Source organism: Amphiprion ocellaris, chromosome 23 (assembly GCF_022539595.1).
Source record: "Amphiprion ocellaris isolate individual 3 ecotype Okinawa chromosome 23, ASM2253959v1, whole genome shotgun sequence".
NCBI lineage: Eukaryota > Metazoa > Chordata > Actinopteri > Pomacentridae > Amphiprion > Amphiprion ocellaris.
In genome coordinates, this window is record NC_072788.1 from 24,028,632 (window position 1) to 24,044,775 (window position 16,144).

General features: G+C 35.5%; 2 protein-coding genes across 4 annotated transcripts; one reads left to right on the top strand and one right to left on the bottom strand.

The window, feature by feature from the left end:
• The first annotated feature begins 1,327 nt into the window (after positions 1-1,327).
• On the top strand, positions 1,328-7,956 carry LOC111564312 (low affinity immunoglobulin gamma Fc region receptor II-b-like). 2 transcript variants are annotated; one of them, XM_035958134.2, is made up of 10 exons: positions 1,328-1,640; positions 1,781-2,038; positions 2,458-2,703; positions 3,519-3,668; positions 3,858-3,911; positions 4,589-4,666; positions 4,804-4,869; positions 4,948-5,007; positions 6,296-6,395; positions 6,927-7,956. In XM_035958134.2, the coding sequence occupies exons 1-10, from the start codon at positions 1,484-1,486 to the stop codon at positions 6,952-6,954; spliced, it is 1,197 nt and encodes a 398-aa protein (XP_035814027.2). In that variant the 5' UTR covers positions 1,328-1,483; the 3' UTR covers positions 6,955-7,956. The 2 variants fall into 2 exon arrangements, with proteins under 2 accessions (XP_035814027.2, XP_035801139.2); XM_035945246.2 differs by having other exon boundaries at positions 6,299-6,395.
• LOC111583234 (immunoglobulin A1 protease-like) lies at positions 7,948-15,425 on the bottom strand. Of its 2 annotated transcripts, none has more exons than XM_023292214.3 (7): positions 15,297-15,425; positions 15,115-15,199; positions 11,266-11,607; positions 10,932-11,189; positions 10,722-10,838; positions 10,122-10,442; positions 7,948-9,946 (listed from the first exon to the last, which is right to left on the bottom strand). In XM_023292214.3, the coding sequence occupies exons 1-7, from the start codon at positions 15,303-15,305 to the stop codon at positions 9,225-9,227; spliced, it is 1,854 nt and encodes a 617-aa protein (XP_023147982.3). In that variant the 5' UTR covers positions 15,306-15,425; the 3' UTR covers positions 7,948-9,224. The 2 variants fall into 2 exon arrangements, with proteins under 2 accessions (XP_023147982.3, XP_054863474.1); XM_055007499.1 differs by having other exon boundaries at positions 10,131-10,442; positions 15,297-15,423.
• Between the last annotated feature and the right edge of the window lie 719 nt (positions 15,426-16,144).

The following is a 16,144-nucleotide window of genomic DNA, read 5'->3' on the forward strand; positions in this document are numbered from 1 at the left end:
AAGTGTAAACAAAGTCACAATTAAAGTCACATAAAAATTGAAGTCTGCAGCCCTCAATGCTAATTAGAGTGGAAACTGCAAAGACTGAATTTGTGATTTATAAGTGATTGTGTACTTGATAAGTTAAATATTAAACAGCTTACTGGGGACATTTTTATCCAGAGTTTAGTTTTAGTTTTAGCATCTTTGTAAATGGCTGACCTTTGATCCTGTTGCCAGGTAACTGATCGTAATATGAAATAATAAAACTGCAATCAGAGCCACTGACAGCGATGAGACTGTTACTTTGTCTCATAAACAAACTAAATGTAGAACATTCAGGAGGTTTTTGTTGGGTTTGATATGTTGCTGCAGAGGGAAGAATATTTAGTAATTTTTGAAACACATCTTAAACATTTACACAAAGTGAGTGAACCATAAAATCAAAACGACATAGAAGTAAAAAAAAAATAGAGAACTGGTAGAAAGGAGTAGATGTAGAATAAGAATGTTGTGTCTGCAGAATGCTGCATAATATGGAGCTTTAGTTCAGACAGGTACAGAATCAGAGCATCACAAAGCCATTTTCTGTAGCGCAATTCCTCTGTCTGAATGTCATCAAATATCACTCAAAGGCCAAGAATAGTTGATGTTCCACATAATCTGTTATGATCCCTGCTCCAGCCCCTGCCCTTCTGCCTCCTTCTCAAGCTGTTCTTTCTTTCTCCCTCCTATATCACTCTCTCTACCTGTCCCTCTAGCTCCCTTTGTTTGCATCTGTCTGCCTGTCTCTCTCTCTCTCCCTCTCATTCACCTTCTGTCTCTCCCTGCTTCACCTGTCTGCACTCAGCTGATCACTGCAGGTGACTCTCATTGCAGCAATCAGCTCACCTGCACACTTTATAAGCCTGGTTCTTTCAGTCTGGCTCTGCTGGACCATAGACTGTCAGATCCCTGCTCATCTCCAAACTCACATCCCCACATGGACTCAGCTTTCCACTTGGAGTTCCACCTGTCCTTGCTTTGTCTTCAAATCCTGTCATGGACTCAGCTCTTTTCCACCGGTTTGGTCTCTGTATCCAGCCTCCTGTTGTTCATCTAGTTTCTGTCTGCCTGTCTGTCTTTTTAGTTTAGTTTGGGTTGTGCTTGTTCTTTGTATTAAGTTTTGGTTTAGTTTTACCCTCGATCTTAGTTTCCTCTTCTGTGAGGTTCCCATCTAGTTTAGTTGTATTAGTTCTGTGGTGTACCTGCCTTTTGCTAATGTATTTTGGTTTTTGTTTAAATAAAGCCTTCTGATACTCTGCCTGTCTGCCTTCTCTGTGTGACTCTCATTTGGGTTCGATTATTCTCCAAATATAATAACATCAGCACTGTCAGACTGCTGTCTGTTGAAACTTGTGCATGAACATGAGACCAAACAGGAAGATCAAACCCACCTCCCTCCCCAACGTCATACTTCAGCTCTATTTCAGTGTCGCCCTCCTGCAGTCAGCAGCAAGTCAGTATGGAGGCTACAACTCTCTGCTTCAGGCTGTGTGAGTTCAGCTTTCTGACTTTTATTCAAACTTTGACAGTCTCCCACATCACAAGATTTATGGATAATTCTCTTGTTTTACTAGTGATGCTTGAATTCCTGCTGGAGATTCACATTCACAAAAGTGGTGAGTAACAAAGAAAAGATGCTGTTTTTGGCACAATTTCCTCAAAGTAAATGTTGTTTAGTTGATCATATTTTACAAATAAATATCAGCATGTTCTGTTATATTTTCCACAAACATCCTTTCAAACTTTTCTTTTTCAGATGCAGTTTTGCTTCGAGTCGATCCAAACAGGCTTCAGCACTTTGACTATGAGTCTTTGTCTTTTCATTGTGAGGGAACCGAAGGTTCCATTAAATTGAAAGGAACCAGCAATGCTGAGGAGTTTCATCCAGTTTGTAAAATCATGAAAACTTCATCCTCCTGCACGATTTCTAAAATTTATTCAACAGACAGTGGAGAATTCTGGTGTGAGTCTGGAGCTGGAGAGAGAAGCAACAGAGTCAGCATCACCATCACTGGTACGTTTTTGTATTTATTTTTGAATAATAACTGAAGCTTCTTGTCCAGTTTTTCCAATCTGACACTGAAATGTAATATTTTGCATATTTGTCCATATTTTGCCAAATATAATCAACAAAATTAGCAATGATTTAGTTGAAAACAAATGAACACTTTACGGATATTTGTTTATATAAATCAGCATTTTTGCAAAAGATCCACAAATTAACAGCCTTTATTTAATCAATACATTAATGTAAGATTTATCTCTGTTATAAGAACCTTTTTTTTCCAGTTTGTGGATTTTAACACCCAAGCCTATGTTCTTATTTCTGTATTTTCACGTTATGGTTTCTTTCTCCTCACGTCTCTACATTATCTTCAGTTTTCTGTTGTGATTAACAGCATTAACACTTTATTTTTCCTCCACGTTGTTCAGCTGGTTCTGTCATTCTGGACAGTCCTGCATTTCCTGTGTTTCAGGGAGACAATGTGACTCTTCGCTGCCAAAGTAGAAAGACTTCCACAAAGCAAACGGCAGATTTCTACAAAGATGGCGTCCTCATTGAAGGGAGTCGTTCAGAGCAGATGGCGCTTCACAACGTCTCCAAGTCTGATGAAGGATTTTACAAGTGCAGCATCGACGGCGTTGGAACGTCACCAGAAAGTTTCCTGGCTGTCGGAGGTGAGACAGGAAAAGATATCTTGGTCATTTAGAACCACATTTAGAACCAGGAGAACCTCAAGGAACTCAGATATTCAAGGAACCCTGTTAGGGAACTGTAGAGACTCGCATTTACACCTTATCAGTTTTATTGTTTAAACCTAATATTCTGATATCTGAACATGTTTGGTTTATTTTATGATAAGGGAAAATTATTCTCATGTTTTTCTGTAGTATCAATAGATTTTAAAGTCTCAATATTTCAATAATATATAGAATTTTCTACTAAATGTAATGAATTATCAAGTAACTATTAACAGTTTGCACAATAAATAATGCAGCTCTTTAGATTTATAATACATATCTATAATAATGTGATTTTTAGAGACAGATTTTTAACTTATATAAAGGTCTCATTGCTTAAAGATATATAATAAAAATGAAAAAAAGTCTTCATCTGACTGAGGAACATCAACAATCTTGTATATTTTTTATTGATTTGGGTGATAGAAAGTTAAACTATAATAATAAAGTTTACAAAGGATCTCCAAACTCCACAAAACATTTCTTTTAGAAACATCACCTCAAGGAACCATTTTGAACTCAATAGTGGCAATAAGAGTGTAGATATTATACCTGATGATATGATGCTAAATGTACAAACTGCAGTTAGTTTGACAGTTAAACTGATTTTTTGACTTCACAGGGTATAAAATAAAGTCTAACTTCAGCATTTTGTTGCTCCAGTTTCAAAGTTGTAGCTGTTTATTCCTTTTTTAGTCACAAAATGTGGTTTAAAGAGAGAAAAAACTCCATGTTTGGTGTCATTTGTAAAGTTGCAGCAAATTCCGTTTCCATCATCTTTCCAACACCTCATGAAGAGACGCCGTCTGATGAACCTGAATCTCCTCTTGGCCTCGTCCTGATGTTGGTTCCTCTGATGGTTCTGCTGCCGGTCGCATTTATTTACTGCAGGAAACGCAGAGGTACTGAAAAATGGATTGTTTCCTCTAAATATACAGTTTTAAGGTGTTGCACAAGTGCAAAGAACATCTAACAGAAGTGCATCAAACAGTACAGAGATTCCTTTTAACAATAATCTGCATCTGAAACCTGTTTTTTGTGGTGTCTCTGCTCACTTTTATGATCTTTATGTTTGCTTTTCTCTCCACCAGCTTCTTCAGAGACGCCAACAGCAGCATCAAACTCAGACGAAGCAGCTTTAGGAGGTGAGAAAACACAGATCTGATGGAAAACTGCACATTTTGTCTGAATTGAGATTCTTTGCAACCAGATAGTCAAACGGACATTTTTAAATATTCATTTTTACTTTGAAGGCTACAAACTGTTTAGTTTTGATCATAATTTTAATGTGCTGTGTTCATTTACGCTGTAAAAAATGAAGCTTTGTCACAGTTTTTAATGTAAATTTCCTGCTATTTTACAAATTTTTCTTGTTTTCTTACTTTACAGATAATAATTAAAGAAATAAAAGGGAAAATGTGGAAATTTCCATCTTAAATGAAAGAAAACAGAACAAAAGTGTTAATAAGGTCCACACAAAGATTTATTTTTTATTCTTTTACAGTGTTTGACTGGAAAACTCCACTATATTCCACTGTTTTTATCATGATTTTACAGAAATTTGAAATTATTTGAAAGAATCTACATTTAAAAAAAATAACTCTGCAACTGACTATCAACTGAAATCAAACTTTAAATTGAGATTTTTTTTAACAGAATATGTTTAGTTTTACTGACATATGCTAATAATTAAGAAACAGAGTTCAGAGTGGATTCATTGGTTTATAAATGTGTGTATGTGAGAATATTTAGTTGTTTTTTATTAGTTTAAATGCAGATATTGGCTCATGTTCACTAACATTTTCTAACTGTTATGTTTCAGTGTCTGGAGGTGAAGCTGGAGATGATGTGGACGGTTTGACCTACGCAGTCGTCTTCACTAAGAAGAGACGAGACAAAGGTTTATTTTTAATTTCATCATTTAACATCATGTGAAGAACACAACCAGGCCTGATTCTCAGAACAGGAGAATAAAAGCAGCTCAAAGTGTCAGTTACCACAGAAAGCTGAGGCCTCCTGGATTTATTTTGGTTTCAGACGCTGCTGATGCAGGAGATAATTTGAGTCGTGAGTCAAACCACAGCAGAAAACCAGCAACAGAAGGTAGGAGGGTTAAAAAAAAACCTTTCAGTGTGTCTGCATCAGTGTTTATATTTAACTCTGATGGTTTCTCATCTCCAGATGCAGACGATTCCTCAGTTCAAGCCGTTTACTCCACTTTGAAAGAGACACGACGGCCTGGTTGGTATCTGATCAACTGCATGTGTTTGGATCATTTATTACTTTTCATATGTTTAATGAAATGATGCAGAACCATGAAGGGACGCTGAAAGAACCTTTATGAACATGTTTAGCTGTGAAACCTTCCAATGCATGTGACAAACAAGGTTCAAATGCAGACTTTAGCTGTCAGTTACTGTTAATCATAGTCAATTATTATCATGTCCGTTTGGAATCTATTCAAAAAAAACAAATTAAATGAATGAATTCAACAATTATGACCACATTAAGGCAGCAAATTGTCCACTTAAATAAAGAATCTGTAATTTTACAGATATTTTCCTTTTTATTTTGCATATTATTTTTTAAGATATTTTAAATATAAATACAATAACATGAATAAATGAAAAAAAAATGTCATTTTATGTCTAATGTAAAATAATACTAAAACTTATAACTATAAATTGAAAAGACTGTTACTGTATACTTTAATATTTAAAAAAATATATATAAAAATGATGATAATGACAAATGTCTGTATTTCTGCTGATGCATACAGAAAAGCTCTGCAATTTGTTGGTTAAAAACAAACTAAAATGTGTAAAATAAAGATCTTTTTTTTTTTACTTTAGGTACAGTTTTGGATTTTTTTTTCTTTTTACAGTCAGTATATAAATTAATGTATCTTTTGTGACTCCACTGGATATTACCTGTAACTGAACAAAAGCAAAACAAAAGCAGTAAAAGTTTTTAAACCTCTAATATACACTTTTAAATACTGGTAATTATATAGAAAAAATAACAATATGGTTTGCTCATTTGAATGCAGTAAAACAGTTTATTTTTCAGTCAAACATTGTGAAAGAACTAATCACAGCATGTAAAAATACAGATTTTTTTATGAGGACGTTATTTACAGTTTTGGCCACTTTTTTAGTGTGAATTAATGTCCTGTGCATGAATCTCAGACTCTGAAAGAGCAGCTTTTCCATCTTCACTTGTGGCCATGGCAACAACACTTCCTATATCTGGTTGTGAGTTTAATGGATTTGGGTCGATCAAGATATTTATCTACTGGGACCTGACAGTTTGACCAGACAAACAACCAGACAGTTCCTGATTGACCAGGTGGAATCATTTGGTGACAATCAATCAAACATGTTGTCCAGAACCAACTTTGCTGTAATGTTCGATGGAAAATCTGACAATTTGACCATTTTTGTTTATGTAATTTTACTAATATCTTCTTTGTAGGTTGTTTTATTTCTTGTATCCTGAAATAAAACCTGAATTCTGTTTGTTTCTGAAGCAGAATCAGGATTATCAGGCTCCACGTCGGCCTTAAATCCCACAGCAGCTGAGAGTCGAATTTACAAGAGCAAGAAATCGTCTATTCTGCCGTCCAGAAGGTGAATCTTCTTCATTATTTAAATATTTACTGCATGATCTGAGCTACGTGATGAACTTCCTCATCTGTCTGAAGTCAACCTTATTTATAATGAAAGATTCAACATGAACAGTTTGATGTTTTTATAGAGACGTGTTCTACTTCAGTGAAGCAGGTTCATTATTATTACTGTTAGTCTCACATTTTACTGACGTTTTCAATCATATTCAATGATCTTTTTTGACTCATGACTTTAATTCTGTACTTGTAATTTTGTTTAGGTTACATTCAGTGAAAAACACTGAATTATGGTCAATTTAATTTTGCTTTTTTTGACAAACATTTTACAAAAAAGACTATTTAATGTCAAACTGAAGCCAGATTTCTACAAAGTAATGTCATTTAATTCAAAATATAAAACCTGTATAAGTGATAGCATACAGCAGATGTGGCTTTAATAGATGCTGAGTTCCCAGAAGAACACCTGAATCAGAGGATGTATCTATCTTTAATAATTTATCTCTGGTTTTTAGCTTGATTTTCTGTCTTCCAGACAACAAAGATCAGAGACGCCTGACTGAGAAAAGGAGGAGAGACTCTGATTAAAGCTGAGCTGAACGTTGAGCTGCGTTGAAATATTGTTGATTTTGGACATTTTTTTAATTTACTTTCTTCCTCCTGACATATTTAAGACACAGGAACTAGTGAATAACCTGCTGTAAGAAACGACTGTCAGCTGGTTTCTTCTTAAAGCATTATTAGTTTATTAAAGGAAATACTTATTGAAACCTTGCTGCATTTATCAGAGCCAGAAAATATCAAAATGTTGTATTTGATGGATGATTTTTTGTCTGTTTCCTCTTGTATTGTCTCTTTCTAATAAAACACCATAACATAGATATAAAATAAATGCACCAGTGTGTCCTAAAAATTAAAAATAGCCGTGAATAGTAGGTAATAAGGAAGTTAATGTTGAAAAAATGTTTGAAAATGTCTTATTGTTGTATGTTTAAAAAAAAAAAAAGACAAAATTCATAAATAAGAAAAGTTTCAAACCCAATTCAAAACAACAAAAAAGAGTCAATTTAGTGTATTTTATTGGTAATAAAGTTAAAGAAGGAAATCCAGTTTAGGTGCATAAATTAAACTAAATATTCTTTTGGAGTTAAATAATTAAAATTCAGCTTCTTTCTCACCTTTAATCCTTTCAGTTCTTCATCTAATTCAGCATCAGCGTCTGTTTTTATTATATCTGCAGCTTTATAAATAAAAACTTTACCTCAGTTTTGTCTTCTGTGACGTCTGGAAGGAATTTCACCAGAAAACTTACCGAATGTGACATGAAGCACCTGAAAATGTGACTTTAGTTGGAATATTTGTGACATTTTTCTGTGATAAAAAGCACATTTACAACTGAACAACTTGATCTATTTGATCATTTCTTATCATATTTGAGACAATACTCAGTTTTATTATCGATTCTTATAGATAATTTGTTTATGGAATCAGAGAATGAAAAATAAATCCTTTACTGCCCTGTTATGCTTTAGCAAATAAAAATTAAAACACAGAGCTACAACACTGATATCTGCTTTATTGATCTCACTTTTTATTTAATCACTTGATCATTTCATTCTTTACATTCCCAGATAAATCTAAAATGGAATAAAATATGATTTTTTTTCCCAACTTGCCTTAATTTTTCTAACTGCATTCATATATAATACATCACATGTATAATCAGTACGTGATACAAACATCTACAATGGACATGACTTCAAGAAAAGACTTGAAATAAAACAAAAAGCACATTTTTAACTGATTAGAAACAATGTTTTTGTTTTTTGTTTTTTTTTTCTGGAAGCCTGAATATTTAATTAGGGAACAAAAGCTGCTAATAAATTCAAAAATGTCAGAAATGTCCAAATAATAATAACAAAAAAATGATTGTTTTCCACCTCTGCAAGTACATGAACAATGAAGTAATTAAAAAAATGACACATTTCTGTTCATCATGTGAAAATATCTGAAAAAATATCTCTACTGACAGCATTTTATGGTAAGATATGTGTAAAAACATATGATTATTCCCCATGAAATAAAGGTTAAGGCCAAGTATCATCAAATCAAATGATGGAAGATCTGGAGAGTCTAGACTGTGTTTCATTTAAAGAAAAAAAAAGTAAAATATAAAAGTTAAATCGGCCTTCATTTATGGACAATTTAAACTGTATAACCTTGAAAATGATGAAATTAATCTGCATCATCAGTCATGATTAAGATCGAAGCAGAAAGTTGCATCTCTGTTCAGAAAGTTCCTTCATGTTTGGGACAAATACACATATTTTCCACAATTTCTATGTGATTTAAAGGCACATTCCAGGTTTTACTTCAAGGTATTTGATAAATTTGGTTTATTTAAGCTGAGTTCAGGCCCCACGGTGTTCTGGACGTCGGTGTGTTTAATGACTTCATCAGTGCAGGAAAAGTTTCTGCAGCTTTGGAGTTTGGTCCCAGAAGCTGTTAAGAGGCTAAAAAAAACAAAACAAAACTGAAGAAGATAAAAGACGTTGAACAAAACTTAGAAAGATATCAAGTGTTTGGAGAAACTGCTCACTGGTGACTTTAAAGGATCCTGAAGCAAACAAAAGAGCTAAAAACTTTCAAACGTCCCAAGAAGATGTCCATGAACCGACACGTAAAAGAGCTAAACATGACAACGTCCTCTTTAGTTGTGTTCTTCTGTCTACCACATCTCTCATTTTATCTACTTTTCTTTCCATGTTTGTCATCACATCACGTCTTGGTTTGTTTGTCGTCTTTAACTCGGTCTCGGACCCTAAACTGATGTTCAACTTTCTGGATGTTTTGCTTCTTCACTTTCTCTCGTTGCAGGGTCCGTCTTTGTTACTCCATTTTTTATATTTATTTCTGGTATTTTAGTGTCTGTTGGCAGCTCATCTTTTCCGTTGTTCTCATCTGCTGAACTTGAACTCGGTGTTTCTTCACTTTTTATCTTTGTTTCTGCTGCTGAGGGATCTTCTGGTGATTCTTCTCCTTTAGTTGGTTTCTGAGCTGCTGTGTCACTATTGTCAGCTGATGTTTCCTCTTTACTTTCATTCATCTGACTCTGATCTGCTGGTTCTGCTGTCATAGATGTTGATACATTTTCTGCATCTCCTTTGTCAACATCATTACGTTTTTCTTGGGGTATTCTTGGTTCTGTTGCACCTGCCTCTTTTTGTTCTCCATCTGGTTTGGTCTCAACTGACTGTGTTCCCTCCACATTGTTTTCAGACTCCTCTTGATTTTGTTTTGTCGTCTGATTCTCAGTGTTTTCTTCATCTGTCAGGTCCTCATCTTCTTGTCTTCCAGGTTCCATCTCAGACTCAGGTGTTGTTCCAGACTTTACAGATTGTTCATCACTTTGCTGTTGACCATTAATCGAACTATCGACTATCTTCTGTGATGTTTCAGGTACTGATGTGTTATTTTCTTCTTCTTTGTGCTGCTCTATTTCTTCTTCTGAATCAACGCTTCGAGATTCTTCATCCTCAGGGTTCTTCTTGGTGTCTGTGTGCAGAAACAGTAGACATCAGTTACATCAAATGAAACCTGTTGATTCTGCACCAACAGTGTGTGAATGAAAGCACACATTTAGCTTATCAGCATTAACAGTAAATGCCACAACCTTCACTTAATGTAAACTTTCTACAAACAAAAAAGACATATTTGTGAGGCAACATACTGGATTTACTTTTTGTCTTTGTTTCTGCTGCTGAGGGATCTTCTGGTGATTCTTCTCCTTTAGTTGGTTTCTGAGCTGCTGTGTCACTATGTTCAGTCAATGTTTCCTTCACATTTTCATTCATCAGATTCTGATTTGCTGTTTCTGTTTTTATAGATGTTGATACACTTTCTGCATCTCCTCTTTCAACGCACTGTTCCTGAAGGGTTCTTGGTTCTTGTTGTGTTCCTCCAATGTTGTGTTGTGTTTCTTTTTCACTCTTCATCAGTGGTTTTTTTTCTTCACTCTGTGATTCTTCATCCTCAGGGTTCTTCTTGGTGTCTGCGTGCAGAAACAGTAGACATCATTTACATCAAATGAAACCTGGTGATTCTGCACCAACAGTGTGTAAATGATGACACACATTTATTCAGTCTTAACAGTAAATGCTGCAGCCTCCAGTTAATGTAAACTTTCTACAAACAAACATGTATTTACAAGGCAACATCCTGGATGAAAATCAGTTTTAAAATCTTCTCACTGTTCAGAGACTGAGACTGTGATCAGGACAAGTTTGATCATTGTTATTATAAGACATATGTGATGTGATAACAGACTTACTGATTTTGTTTTGCCTCCAGGCAAATAAAGCAAATACAAGAACAACCAGAACAAACAGAATGAGCCCAATCACAGCGAGGATGGCAGAATTAACTGATGGATCCGTGAAGAAATCATCTGAAATGTTAAACCACAAAACAGCATGATGTTTATTTTAACAAGACATCAGCTGTTTGGAGCTAGAACAGGGATCAGATCATGGATCCAAACCTGCAATGTGGAACTTGGTGTCTCGGTGCTCGTTGTTCTGCTGGACTCTGCAGGTGAAGTTGTTTCCATGTTTCTTCTCCACAGTCACTCTGCTGCTGACAGTATAGAGGTCATCAGGACCTCTGACTGTCTCTGTAGGTCCAGCAGAGAGGAGGTTTCCCTCAGCGTCCAGCCACAACACCTCAGGTTCTGGATACCAGCCTGCAGATTTACACTTCAGCACTCCAGCACCGTCTTTGGTTATCTCAATGGCAGCAGCTGATAAACACAAGAGAAAAAGCTTTGGAAAACTAAACCTGACAGTAAAACCTTCTGTGGAGTTTTGTATACGTACCAACAACAAGCTGAACTCTAGAATCTGTCTTCAATCTTGGACTGAAGCACCTGTAAGTGGCCTCATCAGACAGCCTCACTCTGGAGAGTCTCAGCGACATGTTTCCCTGTTTCAGTCCATCGACGGACACCGATGTTCTGTTCATGTATGATGTGTTTTGATCAACCAGATGGTCTTCACCGTCCCGCCTCACGTGGATGAATCTGGGGTTCAGGTCTTGCCTCGACCACTCCAGCAACTCGTCGGTGGCGTCCGTGGCAGGTTCCACGTGGCACGGTAACATGACATCACCAGTGATGCCGATGGACGCCTCCACTAGTTGATGTTGACCAACTGCCTCGCCTGAGTAAGAAAACATCTTCTTTATATCTTTAAGAACAGTTAAACAGACGTCTTTAAAGACAAGAATGTTTGCATCAAAAACAGAGCCACAGCAGTATTATATATCAATCTTTATTGATTAATGTAATTTAATCAATAAAGATGACTATTACATATTATTATTTATTTATTTTCAAGGTTATACCTTTTCAAATTCCAGGTAATTCACATGATGTCACAGAAAAAATATGTGAATCCTTTGGGATTGCTTGGATTTCGACATAAATTGGTCATAAAATGTGTTCTGATCTTCATCTAAGTAACAACAATAAACAAACACAGCCTGCTTAAACTAATGACGCACAAAAAATAATATGTTTTCATGTTTTTATTGAATACAACATGTAAACATCCAGAGAGCAGGGTGGAAAAAGTATGTGAACCGCTAGGCTAATGACTTCTTCAAGAGCTAATTGGAGCCCAGAATCAGACAAGCTGGAGTCCAATCAATGTGATGAGATTGACCTGAAATGTCTAACATTTTTGTTGACAAATCTACATGAAGTAAAACATTAAACAAGAACAGAGTTCATGAGAGGACACCACAAAGGAAGCCACAGCTGTCCAAAAAAAGACATTTCTGTTTGAAGTTTGCTAAAGAGCAGCTGGATGTTCCACAGCACTACTGGCAAAATATTTTGTAGATGGAAGAAACTAAAATTGAGTTTTCTGAAAGGAACACATGATGCTGTATGGAGAAAAAAGGCAGAGCACACCAACATCAAAACCTCATCCCTACTGTGAAATATGGTGGAGGAGGCATCGTGGATTGGGGCTGCTTTGCTGCCTCAACACCTGGATGGATTGCTGATGAATTCCCAAGTTTATCAAGATATTTTTCAGGAAAACTTAAGACCATCTGTCCTCCAACTGAAGCTCAACAGAGGATGGGTGATGCAACGGGACAACGACCCAAAGCATAGAAGTAAATCAACAGCAGAATGGCTTCAACAGAAGAAAATACACCTTCTGGAGTTACCCAGTCAGAGTCTTGACCTCAACCCGATTGAGATGCTGTGGAATGATGTCAGGAGACTGATTCACACCAGACATCGCAAGAACATTGAAAGAGTTTTTTAAAGAGGAATGGTCCAGAATTCCTCCTGATTGTTGTGTAGGTCTGATCTGCAACTACAGGAAGCGTTTGGTTGAAGTTATTGCTGCTAAAGGAGGGTCAACCTGTTATTAAATACAAATGTTCATATAGTTTTTCCACTCTGCTCTCTGAATGTTTACATTTTATGTTCCATAAAAACATGAAAACACATCATGTTTTGTGCGGTATTAGTTTAAGCAGACTGTGTTTGTCTATTGCTGAGACTTAGATGAAGATCAGAAAACATTTTATGATTAATTTATGCAGAAATCCAAGTAATCCCAAAGGGTTCACATACTTTTTCTTGCAAATATATAAGACAGGAAAATCTCTGTATTTGTACTCACACAGTTTGACTAAACACAACAAACTAAGGGTTCATTCCAGCTGCATAACAGTATTTATTGTTAATAATAATCACAAAATAATCTTAAACTTTTGAAAAGTTGAATGAAATGAATTCAAAAAACTGATTCCATCTTACCAGACTAGTAGGGAAATAAAACCCTTTAATGTCATTTTCAAAGTACATTTTAGGAAAATTTATCAATTCCAATCATGCCCCTATGGAGTTCAACCGACCATTTTACCTGAAACATTCATGTCTTACTATCTGATGTCACTGGTTTATATGATTTCCAGCCAGAAAAAAACACGCATTGATAAATCAGAAAGTCTCTATAAATTTAAATCGGCATGAGTTTGAATAATCTGAAGCTTTTCTATCCAGTTGGGAACATAAAAAAATCCAGTTTTAATGACCTAAACCTTATTTGAAAAGCAAACCAGCAGCTACTATAATCAGTTCAACCAACTCTGCGTATCAACATGGCAGCACAGTGAAGAAGGTTAATGATTAACTGGTGCATTTATCTCTCAGTAGTAAAACAATCCAGTCGTTATCGAGGTCAGAGCTTATCTGCAGTCAAACAAGCCATAAAATGCAAACAAACACGAGACACTTTCACTTTCGCTTTTACCAGCGAACTGATCTCCACAGTCAGACTGGAGTTAAAGTGTAACTAGAGATTATCCGCATTCAAAGCTGCTACTCCACTTTTTTAACTGGAATCCAAACGTGAATCTTTGTTCATCTGATTTCTGAGCTCAGCTGAAGATCTTTCACAGAAATCTAAACACATCATTCATAAATGCAACGTCACACTCTGGGCCACTGCAAGGAAAAATTACAAAAAAAAATGAATAAAAATATCATGGTAATATATGGTGTATTCAGAATCTCTCAAACAAGACTGAAAATATCAGAATAACTTTTCTATTTGCACACACAGCCCTCAGTTCTCAGTGAAAGTCCTGAATATATATATATATATATATATATATATATATATATGTATACACATGCATAACACATGCCTGTACTCAGCACAAGGTCATTTTGTTTGTGGGCACATTTAGATTAAATGGCTCCATTCTATGGTGCTGTGATTTCTGACCATCAATAACTAATTGTTAAGGAATTAATTCCTGGCTTCTTCATGGAACAAGTAAAACCACCACATCTTCATTCAGAACTTCATCAACACAGACTGCCAAACAACAAGTAACAATTTCCCAGCTCTCACAGAATTCTTCACTTCCACGTATCAGTGCACACATCCTTCAGAATAAAAGCATTGCTCAAAACATAATGAGTAAAGGCATATAAACCTCATGTTGCTTAACATTAATTTTAAAAAATGCTGCATTTGTACAAAAATATGCTGCATTTCTGACAATGCCAGATGGGGGAATGAACAGCCTTTGTGGAGTACTGCGTTCTCTGAGTGCTTTTCTTGTTCCATATGTATTGTTTTAGTTTTGATGTCTTCAGTAATAATCTACAATGTATAAAATAATTAAATAAAAACCACTGAATGAGAAGGTGTGTCCAAACTTTTGACTGGTAGTGTATATAAATATTTGTTAATATAGAAAAAGTATATAAAACAATTACATATATTTTAAAATAAAAATGGCAATTAATGGTTACAGTTATTAACATATTTTTGATATTTAATATGCACTATGAATAAGAACAAGGATACGGGTTTTGACATTACGAAACACACCCTTCTTTGCACTCGTATATTAAATCTAACTTTTTAAAATTAAAATTTATCTTAAATCCCTTTATGTGTTGTTGATTTTACTAAAAACACGTTTAATTTTTAAGCATTTGTATAATTTTTAGACACACTCAGAGACTTTCAAAAAAGTTTGATCTGTTGAAGCCCATAATCCAGTTTAGTCAACACTTTCAGGAAGCTCAGGAAGATTTTATCTACACCACTACTTTGTGAATTATGCAGGATAATACATCTAAAATTGAAAAAGGACTCTGTAATATTATATATTTAGGAATACGTTACCTGTATAGAAGCGTGCTACCAGAAGAATGAGAACAGTGTGGAAAACCAAGGCGCTCGTCGCACGGAGTTTGGATTTACTGTCCATCTGTGGCAGTGTGAGAAATCAAAATAAATCACGATTTAAATTCACAAGAAGTTGGTGCAAATTAAAGGTTAAATCACAGATGAAAAGAGTTCCTTACAGTTTGCATGTTTCCTCGATCTTCACACAAAATTGTGACCTGAACCTGCTCTGTCTTATCTCCTGAACTCTGCTTGTTAGATTAAAGCCTGTATGACCTGCTGTAAAAACTAATGATTCACTTTCATACAGCAAAGTATTCAGAGAAATGTGTTTTACTGATGGAAAAGCCTCCAAGAAGATCAATCTGATTCATTTTTTTTGCTGAAAATAGAAGGATAAATGACAGAAATCATCAATGCCTAATAAACAAAAGTCAAGTTTTTAACTTTTATGACTGTACCTGCTTTGTCACAGTTAATATGTTACATATAAATAAAAAGCTGCACTTTGATCCAATTGTCAGATAGCAGATCACCACTGTAATAAAATACTACATCTATATTGCCAAAAGAATTGGGACGTAAGCCTTTGCACACACATGAACTTTCATGACATCCCATTCTTAATCCGTTGGGTTTAATATGGAGTTGGTCCACCCTCTGCAGCTATAACAGCCTAAACTCTCCTGGGAAGGCTTTGCACAAAGTTTAGGAGTGTTTATGGGAACTTTTGACCTTTCTTCCAGAAGCACACTTATGAGGTCAGACACTGATGCTGGATCAGTCTCCTCTAATTCATCCCAAAGGTGTTCTGTTGGGTTGAGGTCAGGACTCTGTGCAGGTCGGTCAAGTTCCTCCACACCAAACTGACTCATCCATGTCTTTATGGACCTGCTTTGTTTACTGGTGTCAGTCATGTTGGGACAGGAAGGAGCCATCCCCAAACTGTTCCCACAAAGTTGGGAGCATGAAATTGTCCAAAATGTTTTGGTTTTCTGAAGCATTAAGAGTTCCTTTCAGTGGAACT